The sequence below is a fragment of the Manis javanica genome, chromosome 11, assembly GCF_040802235.1.
Source record: "Manis javanica isolate MJ-LG chromosome 11, MJ_LKY, whole genome shotgun sequence".
Taxonomy (NCBI): Eukaryota; Metazoa; Chordata; class Mammalia; order Pholidota; family Manidae; genus Manis; species Manis javanica.
The window spans coordinates 118,534,863-118,553,927 of NC_133166.1; the positions used below are offsets into that span (position 1 = coordinate 118,534,863).

General features: G+C 60.5%; 1 protein-coding gene across 9 annotated transcripts in view; it reads right to left on the reverse strand.

Moving 5' to 3' along the window:
• MYRF (myelin regulatory factor) overlaps positions 1-19,065 on the reverse strand; it is a 35,598-nt gene extending 16,533 nt beyond the window's left edge. For 5 of the 9 annotated variants that reach the window (XM_017652590.3, XM_017652586.3, XM_017652584.3 and 2 more), the window contains exons 1-7: positions 18,877-19,065; positions 6,988-7,075; positions 6,512-6,775; positions 4,176-4,237; positions 2,977-3,256; positions 1,701-1,951; positions 1,488-1,611 (exon numbers count right to left, since the gene is read on the reverse strand). In XM_017652590.3, the coding sequence (XP_017508079.3) occupies positions 1,488-1,611; positions 1,701-1,951; positions 2,977-3,256; positions 4,176-4,237; positions 6,512-6,775; positions 6,988-7,075; positions 18,877-18,922 (1,115 nt within the window). In that variant the 5' untranslated portion in view covers positions 18,923-19,065. Of the gene's footprint in view, positions 1-1,487; positions 1,612-1,700; positions 1,952-2,976; positions 3,257-3,292; positions 4,099-4,175; positions 4,238-6,511; positions 6,776-6,987; positions 7,076-18,876 lie in introns of those variants that run through there. The other 4 variants (XM_036995551.2, XM_036995549.2, XM_073217664.1 and 1 more) reach the window with 4 other exon arrangements.

Consider the following 19,065-nt stretch of genomic DNA (forward strand, 5'->3'; position numbering starts at 1 on the left):
CTCTCTCCTCTACATGCCTGGGACCACCCCACCCTGATGATGGGGGACTTAGGGCAAGACCCTTGAGGCCCACCAGATGTGAGGGAACTTCTGAGGAAGGGGCTTGATGGCCCCCTCACCACTCTCGGCTCCTTCCCAGAATGTTGCCTGAAGCCCCCTCCCTCGCAGGAGATGGGGCGCAAGGGGATGCATCTGCAGAGCCTCACTGCGCCTGACAGCTGGTTGCCATGGAAACGGTGGAACCAGGCGCTGGCTCTGCGCTGGCCCAGCCCCTGCCCACCAACTTGCTCAAGCCCCCACTCGTCCTCATTCTGACTCCTCCATCTTCCTGGGTGGGGAGAGGGTCACTCTGGGCAGTCTGGACTCAGCCTCAGTCTACCCATCTGTTGCTGGTCAAGTGTTCCAAGTCTGGACCACTGGGGGACCTCCAGGTGGCAGGAGAGGGAGCAACTGTTGGCACACCCTCACCCAGGTCCCCAGGCACAAGCAGTGCCCCCGGATACCCAGGGCCTGCCTGGAGGAAGCTGGGCAGGGAGAATGTTCCCAAATTTGTGGGAAGAGGCCTTTGGCTAGTGTCTTCAGGCCTGGAGCTCACCACTTCTCCCTCCCAGGGCTCCACCCACCTGCCTGACCCCGGGGAACACCCGGGAAGTGCCTGAGCCACACTGGGGACCTCAGCTGCCAGCTTCCTGGCCTTGTGGCCTGGGGTGGACTGTGGCAGGACTGCCAGAGAAGCATGGAAATAAGTGAGGGGGTCCTCACCAGTTCATAAGGGCTGGACCCCAAAGACCTCCCCTAACCCTGGCAGGGCCTCAAGAGACCCTTCAGCCACCACAGCATTGGATCCCCCATCCCTGCGGTTTGTGGCTCGGAATCCCACATAGCCTGGGGCGCCTAGCCCCAGGAGGCTGGTCTTGGCCACCCTGCCCAGGCCCCACAATGTCCAAAGTGAGTTGATGGCAAGTGAAGCTCTCACTCCCCACTGGCCTGCAGCAGCAAGGGGAGTGGTCTCAGAGTGCTCCTGGCTGGGTCCCAGAGAGCTGAACCCACGTGGGTGGGTGTTGAGGAGAGCAAGGAATGCCCAGGCAGCCTGGGACCCACCCCGCCCCCACCCCACCCCCTCCAGGGAGAGGGCTGCTGGCAGGCCCTGCTGACACTCCACTTCCTGCTACCTTCCTGGAATGCAGGAGTGGGGGAGGCGCAGGGGCGGGGGCGGGGGGAGCCAGCCAACACCCAGACACCCACTTCTCCCGGACTTGGCCCCCACCGCCCCTCCCTGGCAGACACCACCTTCTTAAGGAGGCCTCGGGCTGGAGGAGTCAGTGATGCTGAGTGCCAGCCCAGCGCTGCCCTGAGCCTGTCTGCTTTTCAATAAACGGCACCATCTGTACCCAGTGTGCAACCAGGTCCTGCTTTAGGACCTTGATGCCAGGGCTCAGGGTTCCCGGATGGGTGACCGAGGGGTGGGGGTGGTACAGTTCACTCACAGCTCCTTGTAGTTCGCGTCATACAGTGTTGCCCACTTGTTCTGCTGATGCGGTTGCCACTTGATGGACTGGTAGTTGGGGTCCAGGTAGGAGCCACTGAGGCTATCATTGTCCTGCAGGAGACCTGAAGGGAGGGAACACCATGTAGGCCCCAGGCCCCCTCCCCAACTCACAGGGTTGGTCCCTGTGGGGCCCAGCAGGCCAGCCACGTACCTGGTGAGGGTGCACCTGGGGGGTGCCACGGCGGCGTCTGCACCCGGGCAATGCTGAGAGGCAAGGAGCCCGGGCCAGGTGACAGGGGGCCCTGGGGAGGCCAGGGTGGGGATGGGGCTCGAGCTGGGTGTGGGGGCAGGGCCATAGCAGTCCCAGGCTCCTGCTTGATCATTCCATTCAGCATCTGGGCATTGAGGGTGTTGGGGGGTGATTCAGAGTGCTTCCTCTTCTTGGAGGGGTGTGTGGGGAGCCTGGGGAGACACAGATGCATGCCATGGAGGGGCAGGCTCTTCCTGAGTGCCCTGCACTGGAAGCAGCACCCATCTGCTCTCCAGCTTGTGTTGGCAGGGTATGCCCAGCCCAGAGTATACCTCCTGTAGTAGGCCTGTGGGCTCTACCTCCTCGGGGCTCCCCCTTCGCTCTGTGTTGCCATTCCGTTTCTGTCACTCCTCCCTACCCCCGAGACTGTGGAAGCCAGGAGGGCAGAAGCCACAGCTCACTTGGTGTCCCCAACAGGCCCAGCACCTGGCCTGGGGCACAGAGTGCTCGGAATGGTTTGTGGGATGAATACGCCGGTCCCTTCCCTTGGGTCCTGTTCTGTGACACTCTTCATGGTGGGGGCTCTATGGAGGGTAGCTCCATGGTTAACAAGTCACAGAGGGCCTGGACCACAAAGGCTGGGCAGGAGAGCCTCTTGCGGAGGGGCCTAAAAACTTGGGGGACTGCACAGCACCTCTTCCCCTTCTGGTTTGCAAAAAGTTTCCGCAGTAGAATCTTCCCTTGACCCAAATCTCTGATAAAATCTCAGTGTGTGAGACAGATCAAAAGGCAATTCTGTAGGTTGGAGTCAGAGCAGGAGCTTAGATCTACGCCTAGAACCTCTTCAGGAACCCAAGACTCCATGAGACAGCAGGAAAGTCACTAGTGTCTGGGTAAGAGTACAGCCCCAGTTTGAATGCCTGGCTTTGCCCCTTCTGAGTTCTATGACCTGGCAAGCATTTCCCCACTCCTAGGAGCTTGTTTACCTATCTGCTCAGTGGGGGTGGCCATACCCACCAAATAAGGTAGGTGTGAGCACTTGGCCATGGCTGTTAAGTCCTCGAAGCGTTGCTGGGCACATACACATCATGTACATTTCCCATCTCCTGGGTTCAGAGCCTTCTGCCCTTCCTGGATTCATCCCTGTCCCCACTTCCATCTCTGTCCTACCCACTGCTGCCTTGACCACCCGTCAAGCCCATTTTCCAATCTCTGGGGGCAGTTGCACAAGGCTTACTCGGCTCCATGTTGCTGTAACAGCTGGTGTAGCATCTGGGGCTGCTGGGTGTGGTGGAGATCGGTGGGCACCAGCCCCTGCCCCAGGGCAGCATAGGGGGGCATCGGGGGCTCGGCCTTCATGTACAGGTCCCGCTGCAGGACAGGGTAGTGAGGTGGGGGTGGTGGGGGCGGTGGGGGGCCTGGCAGGTGGGCTGGAGGTGGGGGCGGGTGCTCCAGGCGGGAGGGCACTCCCACGTGACACAGGGTGTCAGGGGTTATGGTGCGCAGGAGATGGGGGTCTGCGGGAAAGATGAGGGTGGGTATCAGATACCTACCTCATTCAGGTGTCTGGGCACTAGGTCTCCCCTGGGCAGGGTCTCTTGACTCCCAGCCCATTCTGAGCCAAGCCTGGCGGCTGCCCTCCACCAGCCCCGCATAGGAGGAGGGCTGGGCCGCCTAGAGGCTGGCCACAGAGGCCTCGGCAGCAAGACAAGACCCCCTCTTGAAAGGTGGGCAGCCTTTCACCCAACCCCAGCCAGCTGTTTCCCTCTGGCTGGGCCTGGCCCCGCTCCCTGGGGGAGGGCCTGCATCCCAAGTTTCTCCCCCAGCTCCTCTCAGGCTGGATCTTCCTGTGGGCCTTGGGAAGGAGGCTCCCGGGACCCCCAACATGGACCTGTGCTGCCCTCTTCCCTCTGGCAGCCCCTCAGGAGGGCTCCCAGGGCCAGCCCCCCAGCTCCCTTTGTTCCCCAGGAGGCATTCCAGAGATGTTTTTGGTAAGATAAACAGAACTCTTGACCCCTCTCTGGGCTGTGGGGAGATGGCTGCCCACGATCCTTCCACCCTTGGCCACCTGGGGGCCACGGCACCCCTGAGTACCCTCCGAGGGGAGGTGGGCCTGGCCAGCCAGCGAGGCCTGTGCTCAGACTGCACCCAGTCTTCCCCAGCCCTCCACTTACCGCCGAAGGGCGCGTCCATGATGGCGCAGGCGGGCAGTGGGTGGCATCACCGGCAGGGACACTTGCTCAGAGGCAGGGCCAGGCTCACCACCCGCCCGTGGGGAAACAATAGCCAGCGCCAGGGAGTATTTGACCAGCGATAATCTGGGCCTGTTGGGCGGCCGCTGGCCCCCTCCCTCCCTTGCTCCCTCCCTCCCCCGATAAGGCCGCCCCAACCACTTGCCCAAACCCAGCGGGGGAGGGCGGTGCCCGCTGGACTCACCATTCACCTGCTGGGGGGAGTAGGCCTCAGAGCCTGAGTCTGGGGGAGAGTCCGGCAGTGTGCTGCAGGGGCAGGAGGCAGGGGCTGTTGGGGGGCAGCTGAACCCCTGCCTTCAAGCTGGGTAGCTCCTATGCTGGGAGGGGTCCCACAGACTCCAGAGGCTGGGGCACCATGGTCTCCTCCCTTGGGGGCCATTCTCTGTACCAGCCACCCTGAGGTGCCCAGGCCAGGGCTGAGCTGTAGATGGGCTGCCTTGGTTCCTGCCCAGCATGCCCTCAGACCTACTGGGCACTTGGGGCCCAGTAACTGCTGTCCCTGATGATGGCACAGGGATTCAAAGACTCCCTTCCCAGACCCAGAGGTCAGGCCTGCTCCTCTGTTTCTGTGCCCATTGAAGGCCCGCTCCTAGGAAACTCTAGGGGGTCCTAGGGGCCTGGGCCTGGTTAACTGGGGGGCTGCCCGCCATGGGCAGGTGTGGGCTGGGCAGGGACCCGCTCTGCCAGGCCTGGGTTTATTTTTTCTTGCAGGTTTTGGGAGGCTGCTGCCATGAGGGGGTCTGCTTCTTGGTCATCCTGGTCCCCGTGGTTGGAGAGGCTGCCCATCACCATGCTAAGGCAGCTGCCCAAGGCACCCCAATCATCACGGACTCGGCCCTGGGCTGGTTTCAGAGTCCCAGGGCTCCTCTGGACAAGCTGCCCACCCAACCCTGTAGGCTATGTGAGGATGACAGAAAAAAGTGACGGGGACTCAATCCTTCTGGGGCCCTCAAGGCCCCAAGGGCCACCCAGGACCTCTCCAGCTCCAAGTGCCCCATCCCCTACCTGCTCCCCGCACTTCCCTGACAGTGACCTTGGGTTTCCCTGGGTGTAAAGGTCCTTTACACCCTCCGGGCCCTGCAATCAAATGCCCGAGTCCCAGGACCTTGTGTTCTTTCCCCATAATTCCTCATGGTGCTCATAGTGCTGGAGTCAGTGATTTATTAATAACTCCCTCCCCAACTACATCACAGGATCGACGGCAGGAGGGATGTGTCTGTCCTGTTTACCACCTAGGACAGGGCTAGCAGGGGTGGGGGCAGTGAAAGGCCCTGGGTCCCTCTCTGCAGTGGCCTGGGCCCCAGGGTCTCTGTGTGACCCTTTCTGTCTCTGAGACATGGCTTTGGTGTGCCATTCGCATCCTCCTGTGAGGGACGGTGGAGCTTTGCTGGCAGGCTATGTGGCTTTGGGGTCCCCCAGGAGCTGGTTACGGGGGACTGTTGATGAGCTCTCACACACACGGGCATGGGGGTGGGGTACAGCAGCAGGCACCCAATGGGTACTTGTTCTGTGCTAGTTCTCAGGTCCCCAGGGCCTGTGGCTTAGGGACAGCCTCGTGGCCTCAGCTCACCCCTGGCACTCCAGTTCACCTCCACTGCCCTCCCAGGAAACAGCTACCATCCCGACCAGCACTTCCTCTGTGCTTCCTCCCCTTATTTCCACAACCACGTAGAGGATGAAGCATTTGGGGCTCACTTGACACCGAGGCCCTGACTGAGGTTCTGGGTTACCAGAAGGCTGGAACTGATGGAGCTGGGGCTGGAGCCAGGCTGTGTGTGGACAGTGTCATGTTCCCATCACTCTGTTTCTTCCATCCAGAGACAGGGCCCCTTGGCCCTTGTCCCAGGCTGGGAAACCCAGAACTTTCTGCAAGCTCCTCTGCAGAGCCCAGCAGACCTGTGTTTCCTGTCTGCCCCCTGAGCATGTGTCTGTGGGCTGCCCTGGGGTCTGGCTGGCCTGTGGCCACCTGCAACCTTTGGTCACAGCCAGTCTCAGGTTGAGCCCTGGGGTCAGGCTGCTGGTGTGGCATCCATGGGGAGAGGGGGGAAGGCCTGGAAGGCTGGCATGGGTAGGGGGACGTTCAGGTGCCACAGCTGCACCATAGCCGATTCCCTGTGGCCACGGCAAAGATCCCCTTCCACTTGCTCACGCACAGCCACTTGCATGCACGAGTGAGTAGCAGGGGCGGGCAATGGGGGTGCTCATGTCTGTGAAGCCTCATCTCACCACCTCTGTCCCCCCTCCACACAGCTCTTGGATTTTTCTAGCACTGATGTCAGCTCTCATCACTCCCTGCTCAGACCCCTCCACGGCTGCCCACTGCCTCAGAACAAGGCCATGAGTCCCTTCTCGGCCAGGCCCCAGTCCTACCCTCACTTACGGACCCCCAGGATAGTCCTATCACCACTGCCAGGCCTTGGCCAGCACCCTCCAGGCCCACGTTCACTGGCCCCACACCCAGTCTGTCCCCTGGACCCCTGCATCTTATCCTTGCCCCCTGCAAACCCTGCCCTCACTCACCCTGGGGCATAGGGAGCCTTGGGCTCTGCCTTGATGGGGGGCCCAGAGCTCCCCAGGAAGGGCTTGGGGGCAGCACCCATGCCATTGTTATTGTTGCAGTTGAGCGGGGAGCTGTAGCTCGGGGGTGGGAGGGGGCCGTGGCGCCCTGGGGAGGGTCCACCCCCAGGGGGGCTGAGGTGGTGGACCCCGCTGGAGCCAGGGATTGCTGACGGCCCGTGGGGGTAGGAGGCGGCACTGGACGGAGCAGCGATGTCAGGGAAGCAGCTGCGGAGAAGGGAGAAGCTCAGTGCCTGGCCAGACCCCAGCCCCTCCCTGGGGTCCCACCCCCAGGGCCCCAGGGCGCATGGAGAGTGCAGAGGGGTCAGCGGCTGGGAAAGGATTGAGGAGCAGCTTTCAGACTTGGGGCCGTGTCACACCTCCCAGGAGGAAGGTGGGGGCCAGAGGGGCTGGGGGTCCAAGGCTATGGGGCCACTCACAGGTCGGAGGCGTCCTCTTTGCTGATGTACTCCTCCAGGATGCTGGTGTCTATGTTGGAGGGCTCCAGGGCGCCATTGATGTCATGGCCTGCAGGAGAGGGGCAGATGTGAGCTAGAGGAGGGGTCCTAGGCCTCCTATTACCCTCAGGCTGGGCCCTCCAAAACATATGCCCCCAGGCCCCTCGCCAGCTGGGTAGCCAGGCGATGGGGGGAGAGTCCTTCACAGCCTCCAAGAGGCATTGATGATGCCTCCTTCGGGCCCACGGAGACGGAAGCCTGGAGTCTCCAAGGAGAAGGGCCCTAAGTGCAGATCTGGGACACACACGCTGCTTCCTGCCCCTCCAGACCTCTTTCTAGTTTTATGACATGGGCGAGTCCTATCCTCTCATCTTGGGTAAATGGGGTAAACATCCCCCTGACTTATGGGGTGCAGCGAGAGGCTAACAAGGTGCTCTATGAGGTGAGTGCCCCGTGGATGTCCACCACCTTCGATGCCTCGGCCCCAGACTTGGTGACTCTGTCCTGCTGTCCTCCAGGAGCCGCTTCCAGATGGTCTACCCAGGAGCCTGAGGCTTGGCGGGGCAGGACCACATATCCTGGGGGCCATGGGGCTAGGGGAGCCTTCTGCTACAGATGGAGAGGGAGTGGGATCAGAGTCAGTAGTGCCCAGCCCAGCCCAGCCCACCCGCACTGCCTTTGCCCTGTCCCCCCATAACAGGCCTGGGGGGCTTAGCCCTGGGTCTCCAGAGGAGACAGAGGCCTGGAGAGGTAAGGGCTAGGTCGCACTGGCCCACAGCAGGAAGTGATGGCCGCCAGGGTGCTGCTCCTCTGCCCGGCTTCTCCCGGGCCCTCCCCTGATGGAGGAGGCCAGTGCTCTTGGGCATCAGCAGGGGAGGAGAGGGGGAGGCACTGGCCTTTCCCCTCCTGGGGTCACCTTGCGGGGGGAGACGGAGGGTGGGGTGATAAGGGGGCTGACGTGGGAGATGCGTCAACCCTGATAATGAAGGACGGCCCCACCCACACTGCTGACCTGGGCTGGCCAGCCCCACTGAGGCAGGAGGCACCCCTCCCACAGGCCCCTGGGGCCTCAAGCCTGGGGTCTGCCTCTCATGCCCCCTCCGCTGGTGAGCCCTGGGAACAGAGCTCAGACAGGTCTAGGAACACATCTTGGCTCACTTACTCCTTGCTGTGTGACCTTGGACAGGTCACAAACCCTCTCTGAGCCTCAGTTTCCTCATTAGTAAAATGGGAACATGAACAGCTAACAACTTCATAGGGTTGTTTTGAGTATGAAATAGTTAAGGTATGTAAGGTACCTGGCATACAGTGAGTGCTCAGCAAATGGAGTGGCTGTCCTTACTTCCCAGTCCCCAGAGCCCTGGGGTCCCCAGGAGCCCCTGGCCCAGGCCTTTCCCTGGCCCCAGACGGCATCTCAAGAATGCTGAGCCCCGCTTAGGTGATTAATGAGTGGCTAAGCCCTCCTAGGAGTCACGCGCTGCCCGGGACAGGCCCTCCTGCTGGCCCCCACCCCCAGCTCACCCAGTGGGAACAAGGGACACCCACCCAGCACTGCCAGAGGCTGTCCAGGGCCCTGCGTAGCCGGGGCAAGAGGAGCGTCTCGGGACCAGTGTGCACGCTGAGGCCCTGGACTCCCGTCTGCACTCTGGCTCCCGCCCTGTCATTCCCTGTTAACCATACATCTCACTTATATCGAGGGCCTACTATGTGCCAGGCACTTTTGGAGCCAAGTACATTAATAATCATCAGAGTTTATTAGATGCAAGGCACAGGCTCTTTGTTTGCAGTGTGACACTTAATCCTCCCAATCTCTAATGGTGACAATGATGCCATGATGGCAGCAACAGCAGCTCATACTAAGTGTCTATCTGGTCCCAGCACTATTCTAAATGCTTGCGGGTTTACCTCCCAATCACCCCTACAGATTGGGTATTATTTGCATCATCCCCTTTGTTCAGAGAGGTCAAGTCTCTTGCCCGAGGCAACAAGGCAAGGAGGCTTCAGCCCAGGTGCACAGGCCTGACTCCAAGGGGGAAGGTGCGGTTGGTAGTCACTGAGCCTTCCTGGTCATGCTGGGCTGCCCCACCTGATAGGCTGGGGGTTCCTGAGGGAGGGTCAAGCACAGGGGACTGGGAGGGAGGGGGAGCTGGAAGCACCCCTGCCCGGCCCTATCGAGCTGAAGGTTTTGAGACTGAACTTGGAATCTACCATGAATGATGGGGTGATGGAGTCACGGTGTTGCTATTTATAACAAGCCAGGCCCACTCCTCCCCGCCACCTCCCCTGGCTAGGAGCGCTCCTAATCACCCTAATCCTCCTGCCCACCTACCCCGGGGCAGGGGGCCCTCAGTCAGAGGCATCCTGGGAGACCCTAACGAGAACCAGATGTGGACAGGGGGAGGAGAGACCCTCCGTGCCAGGGGCCGGGCGGACGGGAGGATGGAGGGGGGAGGAGGGAGCCCCTGGGGCAGGGTAGGGGTGGGCCAGTGGAGCCGTGGGCAGGAGTTTGTGGTCTGGAGGGCTGGTGGGCCTCCTGAGGAACACCGAGCCCACATCTTCTCTGGGAGCACCTGAGGTTGGCTTGGGCATCTCCCTGCACCACCCAGCCTGAAGGGTCCAGCCACCAGGCAGACGCCCCCAGCCTGCCCCATGAACCACACTGGAGATTTCTGACCAAACATTCCAGAGGGCACGGTCGGCACAGGGACTTGCTGGAGCCCAGGGATTCCTGAGACTGGGCCAGCGTCCCCAGGAACCCAGGAGGAAGGCAGGGCCCCGTGGCACACTTTGGGGGTCCCCATCTCCTACCACTCTCAAAAGAGCCCTGGGATTTGCCAGGCAGGAAGCTAAGCGTGACTTGTGCTGATCCTCAAGACCCCCCCTGGGAGGTGGGGGTGCTGCCCAAGCTTCCACAAGGGAAAGTGCCACCACCAGGTCACAGACCGACATCCCTGCCCTCCACCCCTCAAACCCTTCCCCAACTCCCATTGCTGGGGTCAACCAGAGCCCTCTGCAGTCCCGGCCTGGATGGCTGCCCCCTTGTCTGCCCCTCCCAGCCTCCTCTCCTGCCCTGGTTCCCCTCCCTCCTCCTTCTGTCCCGGGACAAACACCCCCCTTTGCACATTGGGGCCTTTGCTTCTTCCTCTGCCCGGGAACGTCCATTCCTGTTCACTCTTCAGGGTTTGGCTTAGATGTGAATATAAGAAGCCATCTCCGACTGTCCCATTCCCTCGAGTGGCAGGCTTCTTTCTACTTTTTCATCAAGCTTTTTTTTACTCTCCTGCCTCACAGGTGGGAGACCTCACAGGTGGGTGGAGGGGCTGTCCATGGCCCACCCACTTCCCCAGCTCACACTCCCCTAGTGGTCCCTCTGAGCCCAGCCCCATGTCACATGCTTTGCATGGCTCACATTTAATTCTCATAACTGCATATGGGGAAGTTTTCCTGCTCTCCATTTTACAGATGAGGACACTGAGGCTCAGGAAGGACAAATCCCTTGCCCATAGCTTTCAAGTTTGGCAGCTGGGCTCTGAGCTCTGTCCTCTTCTGCTTCCCTGGGATAGAAGCATCTCCACAGTAGGCACGCAGTAAGTGCTCATGGAAGGAGAGCGCAAAGCAGCAAGCAGGACTCTAGAACCAGGCCTGGGTCTGGGGACCTCTGCCTGGCCATGCTGCGGTCAGAGGCCAGGGCTAGACTGGGACCCTCTATCCCGCTCCTGCCTTTATGCGCTCCAGCTGCTCTTCATTAATTAGGCCCTTTATTACCTGCTTTTAACAGGAGCCAGACAGGGCTCCTTCCCAGGCAGGCTGAGATGGGGGCTATGGAAATGAAGCCCCTTCCCCTCCTCTCTCCTCCTCCAAGGCCACCAAGATGGGCAGAGGAGGAGCCAGGGGGACACAGGCCAGGTGCAGGATGGGGTCCTCCACCCTGGACCCCTCCCTTTACCACTCCTCCTGTGCAGCACCTCCCCCCCACCAGCTGTGGCTGCTGGCTGAGTCCCTGCCATTGTCCCAGGGAACGAGGGAGGGTGGGGACCCGGCACAGTGGGAGGCTTGTGCCCTGCCCACACCCTCCCCCACAACCGTCAATGGGGCACTTGTCAATTCATGTCCCAAACATGGCGGAAATCCCGTCAGCCACGTGGCTGTGGGCAGGGGAGGCCAGGGCCTAAGGATGCGGTCCAGCCTAGCTGATCTGAACCTGGGGTATAGAGGGCACAGGGCACAAGCCTCTCCCCACTGATGCCTGTCTCCCCAGATGCCCAGGCATCTGAATCTGAGGGGCACCCTAGTCCAGACAATGGCAGGGGACGAGGGCAGTAGTGGTCGGCGGACTGCCCACCTTGGCACCCACATGGTGCCCTAAGTACCTCCAGGGGTCAAAGAGGCCTGGTTGCTAATATGGGCCCCTCCACTGCCATGTGACCTGACCTCTCTGCACCTTCTCAGGTAGAGCAGGGAGCTGTGCATCACCAGGTGGGGCTGTCTTCAATGCGATGACCTTGCCCCGGGGAGGCCATTCCTCAGCCAGAGTTAATTGCTCTGTTCCACCTCTTTAGGGAGTTCTGCCTCCTTTCCTGCCCAGGTTGGGCCACTGCCCTACGCCTCTACATGTCACTGCACCGCTGCTCCAGGGAGCCCCGGCAGGGGCTCTGCACCTTCTCCTGAGTCCCTGTGATGCACCACCTGGATCACGCTGTTGTTCTGGCATGGTCGGGCCTCCAGGCCTGGCTCCAGCCATCCTCCCAGTGGGTAAGCCTTCCGGGGCTGCCTGCCTGCCCCTGCAGCCCCTCCTCCATCAGAGGCCCCAGTGCTACAGCTCCCCTCCCAACACTGACTGAGCTGGTCAACATGCTCCAAGCGAGTGCACATGGGCACAGGGCACAGGGGGCTCCCACCTCTTCGGGTTTGGACTTTCTAGCTTTATTAATATGACCTGTGATCGATATGAAACGGCTTGCTGTTCAGGCTTCAGCTTGTGATAAGAGCCTTGTCCCTCAAATGCCTTCAAGTCAGATGTGCAAGCCAGCCTTTGCATTTCTGCATCAACCGCCCAGTTAGCTTGGGACTAAATGACACGGATATGGCTCCTGAGTCATGGTCATCAGGTTCTTAAATATGAGCCATGGTTGTTTTTGTTTTTCAACTTCTTGCCAAAAAAGCAGAAAAGAGTCCAGCATCCTACCTGCAGAGATCCATCTCCTCTGGGAAACCTGGAATCCTCAGCCATCCCTGAGCTAGCTATGTCCTCCCTTAGTACCCACACAGGTACCACTCTGTCCTCAAGTCAACACCAGGCTGAACTCAACCCAAGATGCTCCCAAGCCAGGTTCAACAGAGCTGAGCCCAGCAGCTGTGACCTGTTTTTAGGGAATTACATTGGTTCCCAGAGATCTCTGCTGTCCTCTGAGGGGCCCGGTCTGACTCTGCAGGGCTGGGTTAGCCACCTGAGGGCCTCAGCCCTCTCCCACAGGGACCAGGGCAGGCAGGCTGCAGAAGGCCCATCCCCACAGAGGCAGAGGCCCTGCAGCTTGGGGTGGGGCACGTCTCTACCAGGCTCACCCATACCTGCGTGGGTGCACATGTCCTCATGTCCCACATGCACGTGTGCACACAAGGGCACACTCCCAGGCATGTACCCAAACACACATGTACAAACACATACAGACAGTGGCACACCCCTCCTAGACTGACACACATGTGCACACACCAGCATGTTCCATGTGTGCTCACTCATTCATTCATTCAAACTATTATTTATTGAGCATCTACTATGTGTCAGGCACAATGCTAGTCTCTGGAGATAGAGCAGAAAACAAAACAGACAAAACCTCCTGCTCAGATGAAGCTGATATTCTGGAGGCTGAGACAAGGGGCCAGACAGATCGCTAAAATCCATAGCATTTTAGAAGGTGACAAATGCTATGGGGAAAATATGGTAGGGAGAAGGGGTTGGAGTGGCAGAAGGGTCGGAGTGAGTTGCAATTTTAAATAGGAGAGTCAGGAAGGGCCTCAATGAGCAAAGACAGGAAGGAGCTGAGGGGCACTGATACCTAGGAAGAGTGTCCCAGATGGTGGGGAGCCAGGCAAAGGCCCTGAGGCACCAGCATGTTTGTGCGTGTTCATCTCAGCACATCTCACAGACCTGGACTCTCATGCACACAAATGCTCGCTGACGCAGTGGCAGGCCCAGGTCAACACACCTCCCCATCAGCTCTAGCTGGAACTTGGTGTTGCACAGCCCCAATTCCCCACCAGGCAACCCCCTCCAACCTAGCAGGGCAGAGGGTGGGGATTCCCCTGTCCGTGTGTCACAGACCCCAGGAGGGAGAAGCATAAGGGAGGGGAGAGGACAGGAGCCAGAGATGATGAAGAGGGGGGCAAAGGAGGCCCCAAGGGAAACAGGGTCCTCAAACTCCATGGAGACAGACAGAGGCTGTGGTTGTGCATTCTGCAGGCTAGAGGGATGTAGGTCAGATGGAGAGAGAACTTGCCCCTAATGCAGCCTGGAGGACCCTCCTGCGCACAGCCCAGGCCAGTGGGGACCCTGGACCCAACTGCCCCTGACCTGGAGTTTTGCTCTTCCTCCCCGGCCCACGCCAGGCCTTAGCACTCTTGGGGTTTCACTGCTTATATCACACAACCTTGACCATCTGAGTGAGGGCTCTGAGGCCTAGAAGTCAAGGGGCTGGATGGAGGTCACCTGGCACAGCTAGCAGTGGTGGGTCAGGACCCTCAGCACTCAGAGAGGCCCTTTCCCTGCCTCTCTCCAGGCTGGCACTCAGCTGCGACTGGCTGTGGGTCAGCAGACCCAGGATACTGTCCCAGCTCTGCTGTGGCCGCCGTGAGTGAGCCTGATACATCACCTTCCTCCCCTGCCTCAGCATACCCCTCTCAGAAATGAGGGGCACCACTTACCTTTCCCTGGAACCCAGGACTCCCAGGAGGCAAAAACCTGTGGCCTGGATACAGCAGAGGAAGACAGAGGACAGTCAAGCCCAGTCTGCCTGCCTCCCTGCTCAAGGCCCAAGTTCAGCATCTCTGAGGTGCAGGGTGCAGCAGGCCCGGCTGGAGGCGCCAGGAGCCAGGAGCAGGCATGAGGACCAGACTGGCCACAAAGAGGGCCCCTGCACACAGAGCGTGCTCAACAGCTGATGGTTTCTCCCATCCCTGGAATAAGTAGCCTGGAGAGGGTAAAAGTCTTTCCCAAAGCACACAGCACCAGCCACAGGCTCCAGCCCAAGCTTGGGGGCACGAACCTACTCCGTGGCCCAATAAATCCTCAAAGTGGGGAGCATAATACTTTCCATGAGCCAGCTGAACCGGGCTGTGCAAGCTCTGTGGGGTAATAATCGCAATCCAGGCTGTCATTTATGGCGTGCTACTGCTCCAGGCACTGTACTAGACCCCTCACAGGCCCCAGTTTACCTTATACCCCCAGAAACCCTGAGAGGTGGGCACTATGGCTGCTCTTGTGTTCCCATTTTATAGGTGAGAAAATGGAGGCACAAACAGGTGCAGTGGTATGCCCAGGAGGATGGTGGGCAAGTAGCAGAGCTGGGAACAGACCCTGGCAGCCCACCCCGGTGAGTGCAGAACACCATCACATCATCCAACCCCTGGTGCCAAGCAAGGGGCAACCCGCTCCTAGTGGCAGCTGGGGCTGAAGACTGATCCCCATACAAACACCCAGGCTGTGAGGGAAACTGAGGTCCGGAGGAGGGGTCTGTGAGGAGGAAGCAGCTGGACAGGAAGGGCAAGCAGCCTGGGTGGGGCAGGGCCACCCCAGTTAATGATTCAGTTAATGATTTCTGTTCCCTGGCCTTATCGGAGGGCAAAGTCCAAGGGCAGCAGCCAATCAGCAGCTGTGCTGTGCTGTTACCCAGCAGCCTCTGCTGCCAGGGCCCCCAACTCCCATGAGCCATTGGGAATCAGGGAGTGGGAGCCAGGTCCCCGGGAGGAGGCCATTCTGCCCAGAGAACCTTTTCTCCCAAACACCCTGCTTGGTCCTGCCTAAGACTCCGAGGACACTCTGCCCAGGACCCCAGATTCAGCAGGATGGAAACAGCCCACTCTTCTTCCCTGCACTGACCCCAGGCCCTCCGAGAGAACCAGCCTCCTGGGCTGCATCGCCTCCATGCTTTTGTTCACATGCCTATTGTTGCCTCCACTGACCCTGATCACATTTCCCAGTCCTGTATGGCCCTGCACTGGGTGTTAGGGACACTGGGATGAGTCAGAGACCCCAGTCCGATTGCCCCACCCAGCTGGACTCAGGACCTGGGGAGGTGGCATTGGGATGGTGGTCCTCCAGGGGCTCAGAAGGCACCCCATCTCATCTTCCTGAGAGTCAGGGGTCTGGCTGCCTCCCCCATCTACCTGCTCCCACGGTGCACCACAGACAGACAGACGTACAGGCTGACACAAGCACGGCACCATCCCGTCACGCGCCCCAGCTCAGCCTCAGACTCCAGACATATCCTCTCCCGTAGTCCCAGGTGGTCCCCCCTGGGGTCTCCTCCTACCCTGTTGAGGCAGAGATGCTGGTCCCCATAGGAAGGCCACCCTCCCTCTCCCAAGCCCGTGGTGGCTGAGAAATGAGCTGGGGGCTGTGCGTCAGCCTGGCTAGCTTTGGCTAACTCCTTTATCTGGGAGACATAGCCTTGGCCACTGAGAAAGGGGGCCAGTGCCACTCCCTCTCCTCCCCCACCCCGGAGCTGGCATTGGAGGGTGCTGGCTGCTCCGTCAAGCCCCATGTGCCCCTGGAGTCAGAAGCCAACTCCCACTCCCTTCCATGCTCTAAAATGTCCTTCCTTCCCAGGGCTGGGAGAAGAGGCTCATTAGAGCTGCAGGCACCACCATGACCTCTGCCTCCCTGTCCTGTCTTACAGATGAGGAAAAGGGGCCCAGAGAGGGCAAGAGCTCTGCACAGGGTCACATAGCTCTCATTGGCCAAGACTGCACTGGGACCTCTAGGGTCCTATCAGGATCCTCTGCTGCTGTCTTGCCCCTGTCACTGACCAGGTTCCAGGAGTCAGAGGCCCCCGCCAGTCAAGGTGATGAGAGGTATACTTGCTACCTTGGTCGTTACCTGCTGAGAGCCAGTGCAGCCTGCCTGAACGCTCCCCTGCAGGCCCTGTGCCCGCAGATCCAGGCGGCTGTAGTCTCCCTCTAGGGGATTAGCAGAGCGGTCACGGGGGCCCGGCTGTACCAGCCTCCCACCTGAGGCCCAAAGCACCTTAGTCCTGCACCGCTGGCCTGGCCCACCTGCACAGGGCAGCACCCAGCACATACGCCTGGTGTGCCTAGACAGTGGGTAACATCAGATGAGGGGCCTCAGTATGCCCTGACCTTTGGCAAAGCCCTTCCCCTTCTCCAAGCCCAGAGCCCCTGTGCCCACTGTCCACAGGGAGTGGCCAAAGCCAAGTAGGGGCCAGGACGAGAACTCAGGTGTCCCCAGTCCTGAGTGCAAGAGCACACGCTGCTCCCACACGCTCAGGAACCACACATCCACAAGCATGAAAGGACAGCTCCCGACCCAGCGCACTTTCACATTTATGCTCATGAGCACACTCAGGCACTCCCTGACGCACTCTGGGTGCCCCCCACACCACTGCCCAGCTGACTGCCAGGACTTCCCCTCCCAAGTGGCCCCTGAGATCCCAGCTCTCAGCACCCACCCACCGTCCCCCCCGCTCTGGCTCTGGGAATACTTCTCTAGCCCCTGGCTCCGCGGGCAGCCCCACACCCCACCCCCTGCTCCCCACAGACATTCTTGAGTCTCCTCTTATCTCTCTGGAGGGAGCAGTACAGCCTCCTGGCCAGGCCTGCCGCATGGCTGAGCTGTGGCGTCAGCCCCCACCCCCCCACCCTTGGCCAGGAGGGAAAGTTTGGCTCAGGACACAGGGAGCCTGGGCTGGCCTGCAACCCCCCAACCCCCACTCTGCCCAGGGCCCAGCAATATCTGCAGGAAGCCAGGGGGCCTGGCCCATGGGTCATCTGGGGGTATCTAGCTCAGGGCACCTCCAAAACGACACTCCCCAAGCAAGTACTAGTGATCCCTTCCCACCTGCCCAGGGGCCTGCAGCCCCCATAAGGCCTCTGGAGGGCCCCTAAAGGATGCACAGTGCCTGAGTAAAACGACAGTCCCTGGGACTGATGGGGAGGTCACTAGAACCTTCAATGGCCCAGCTACCTCAGGATCAACCATTTAATCTAGTCCAAACCTGATTTCGTGGGATCTGGGTCTACTGGGGTATCCAGAATCCTGGAGTGGGGAGGCCTGAGGCCTTGGGACACTCTTACCTGGACTGCTTAGTAGGCAGGAGTGGACAAAGGCTCCCACCCCCAAGTCACGGAGAGGGAGAAACTGAGGCAAAGAAAGGCCTTCCTTTCTCTCTCATGGGACTCCAAAGGGATCTGGCCACTGGGCTTGAAATGCAAGCTGCTTCCCTGCCCTGCGTGCGGCCCAACCACCCCAGAACAGGGTGCCCGTGGGCCACCCCCACCCCCAGAGGCAGCTTCACATTAATGGAGGGGTTTGAATCACTGGGTTCTGGGTTCTGAATGCACAGAGGAGCAGGATGCGGGCTTGGGGACTGGGGAGCTGGGGAGGCAGAGGTGGGCTACCTAAGTTGGCAGGGAGGGGCACAAACAGGGCCAGAGGGTCTACTTAGGTGTTCCAGGGAGGGTCTGAGAGAAGCGAGGGGGCTGGGAGATCTCAACCCGCACCTCTGCCTGCCCCTCCCACACTCATCCCATCCCTCCTGAATCCAGCACCCAGGAGAAGGGGGACAGCCTGGAGGAGGGGCAGAGGCTACTCAGGAGAAGGGGAGGGGAGTTGGGTAGGTGTAGGAGCAGACCTCCAAAACCATTCTGGGGTGGGGGTTGAAAAAAATATTATAGGGTGTGTGTGACTGGGGAGGAACTTGTTAGGGTCAAGGTGATGGGGGTGAGGTCACTCCTGGGGTAGGGGCACAGCCAAGGAGCCACAGCCCCAGTGACAGGTATGGGTGACACAGCCCTGAGGAACCTCAGATGGCTGGTAGGATGCAGGTCACAGCTCTGGGAGGGTCTTGGAGTGAGGGGGTAGCTGGCAGCAGGGATGGGGACTTAAAGAAAGTTCTAGCCCAAGGAGAGGATTTGGGGTGGGGGAATCCAGCCCACAGAGGAATGGGGAGGGGTAGCTGCTTCAAGGGCAATTTCAGCCTTGGGGGAGGGAGGTGCCTTGCAGAAGGTGGGTGAAATCTTGAAGGGGGTCCTAGTCTCAAAGGGTCCTAGTCTCAGGAAAGCACAGTGGGGAGGTCCCAGCTCCTAGAAGTCTGGCTAGGCAGAGGGTGCCAACCTGAAAGGCACACAGGGGACCTGGGTCTCTAGGCAGGGGTCCCAGCCTCTAGGAGGCACTCTGGGGGCTGAGGTACCAGCCTAAGAGGCATGGAAAATCCTAGAAGGCATGCTGGGGGTCTGAGCTCCAGGGGGTCCAGGCCTGGAGGGGGCTCCAGGGAAGCCCAGCAGAGGGTCGCCAGACTCAGGAAATGTGCTGAGGTTGGGAGGTGTCAGAAGTTAGCGGGGACTACATGTCCTGGAGGCACGAAGGAAGACGGGCATGGAAGGGGACACAGCTCCAAGGAAGGTGTGTATGGGGGGGGGCTGGGAGGGGGCAGCCCAACTTGAGTGGAGGTGGGTAGTAACTTCCAGGAGACCCAGAGTCAGCCACACGGCAGGCTGGTGTCAGCTGAAGGAGAGCCCCGGCCCACAGGAAGCGTTCTGGGGGGTCCCAGCGTGATGGAAGCTCAGTCGGGGTCCCAGTCCCCGGGAAGATCCGCTGGGATTCCCAGCGCTACAGGGGGTCGCCGCCCCGCGGTCCCTCACCTTCGAAGAAGCGCTGCAGCGCCTCCGTCTCGTCCACCACCTCCATGTCCGGCCTGCCCGGCGCGCTCCACGCCCCGGCCCCTCTACAGCCCGGCCCGGGGGCGCGGCATTGCCGGCGCGGCCCGCGCGACAGTCCCGGCTCGGCTCCGGCTGCGGTCCCGTCCAGCCCGCCGCCGCGTTCGCCCCCAG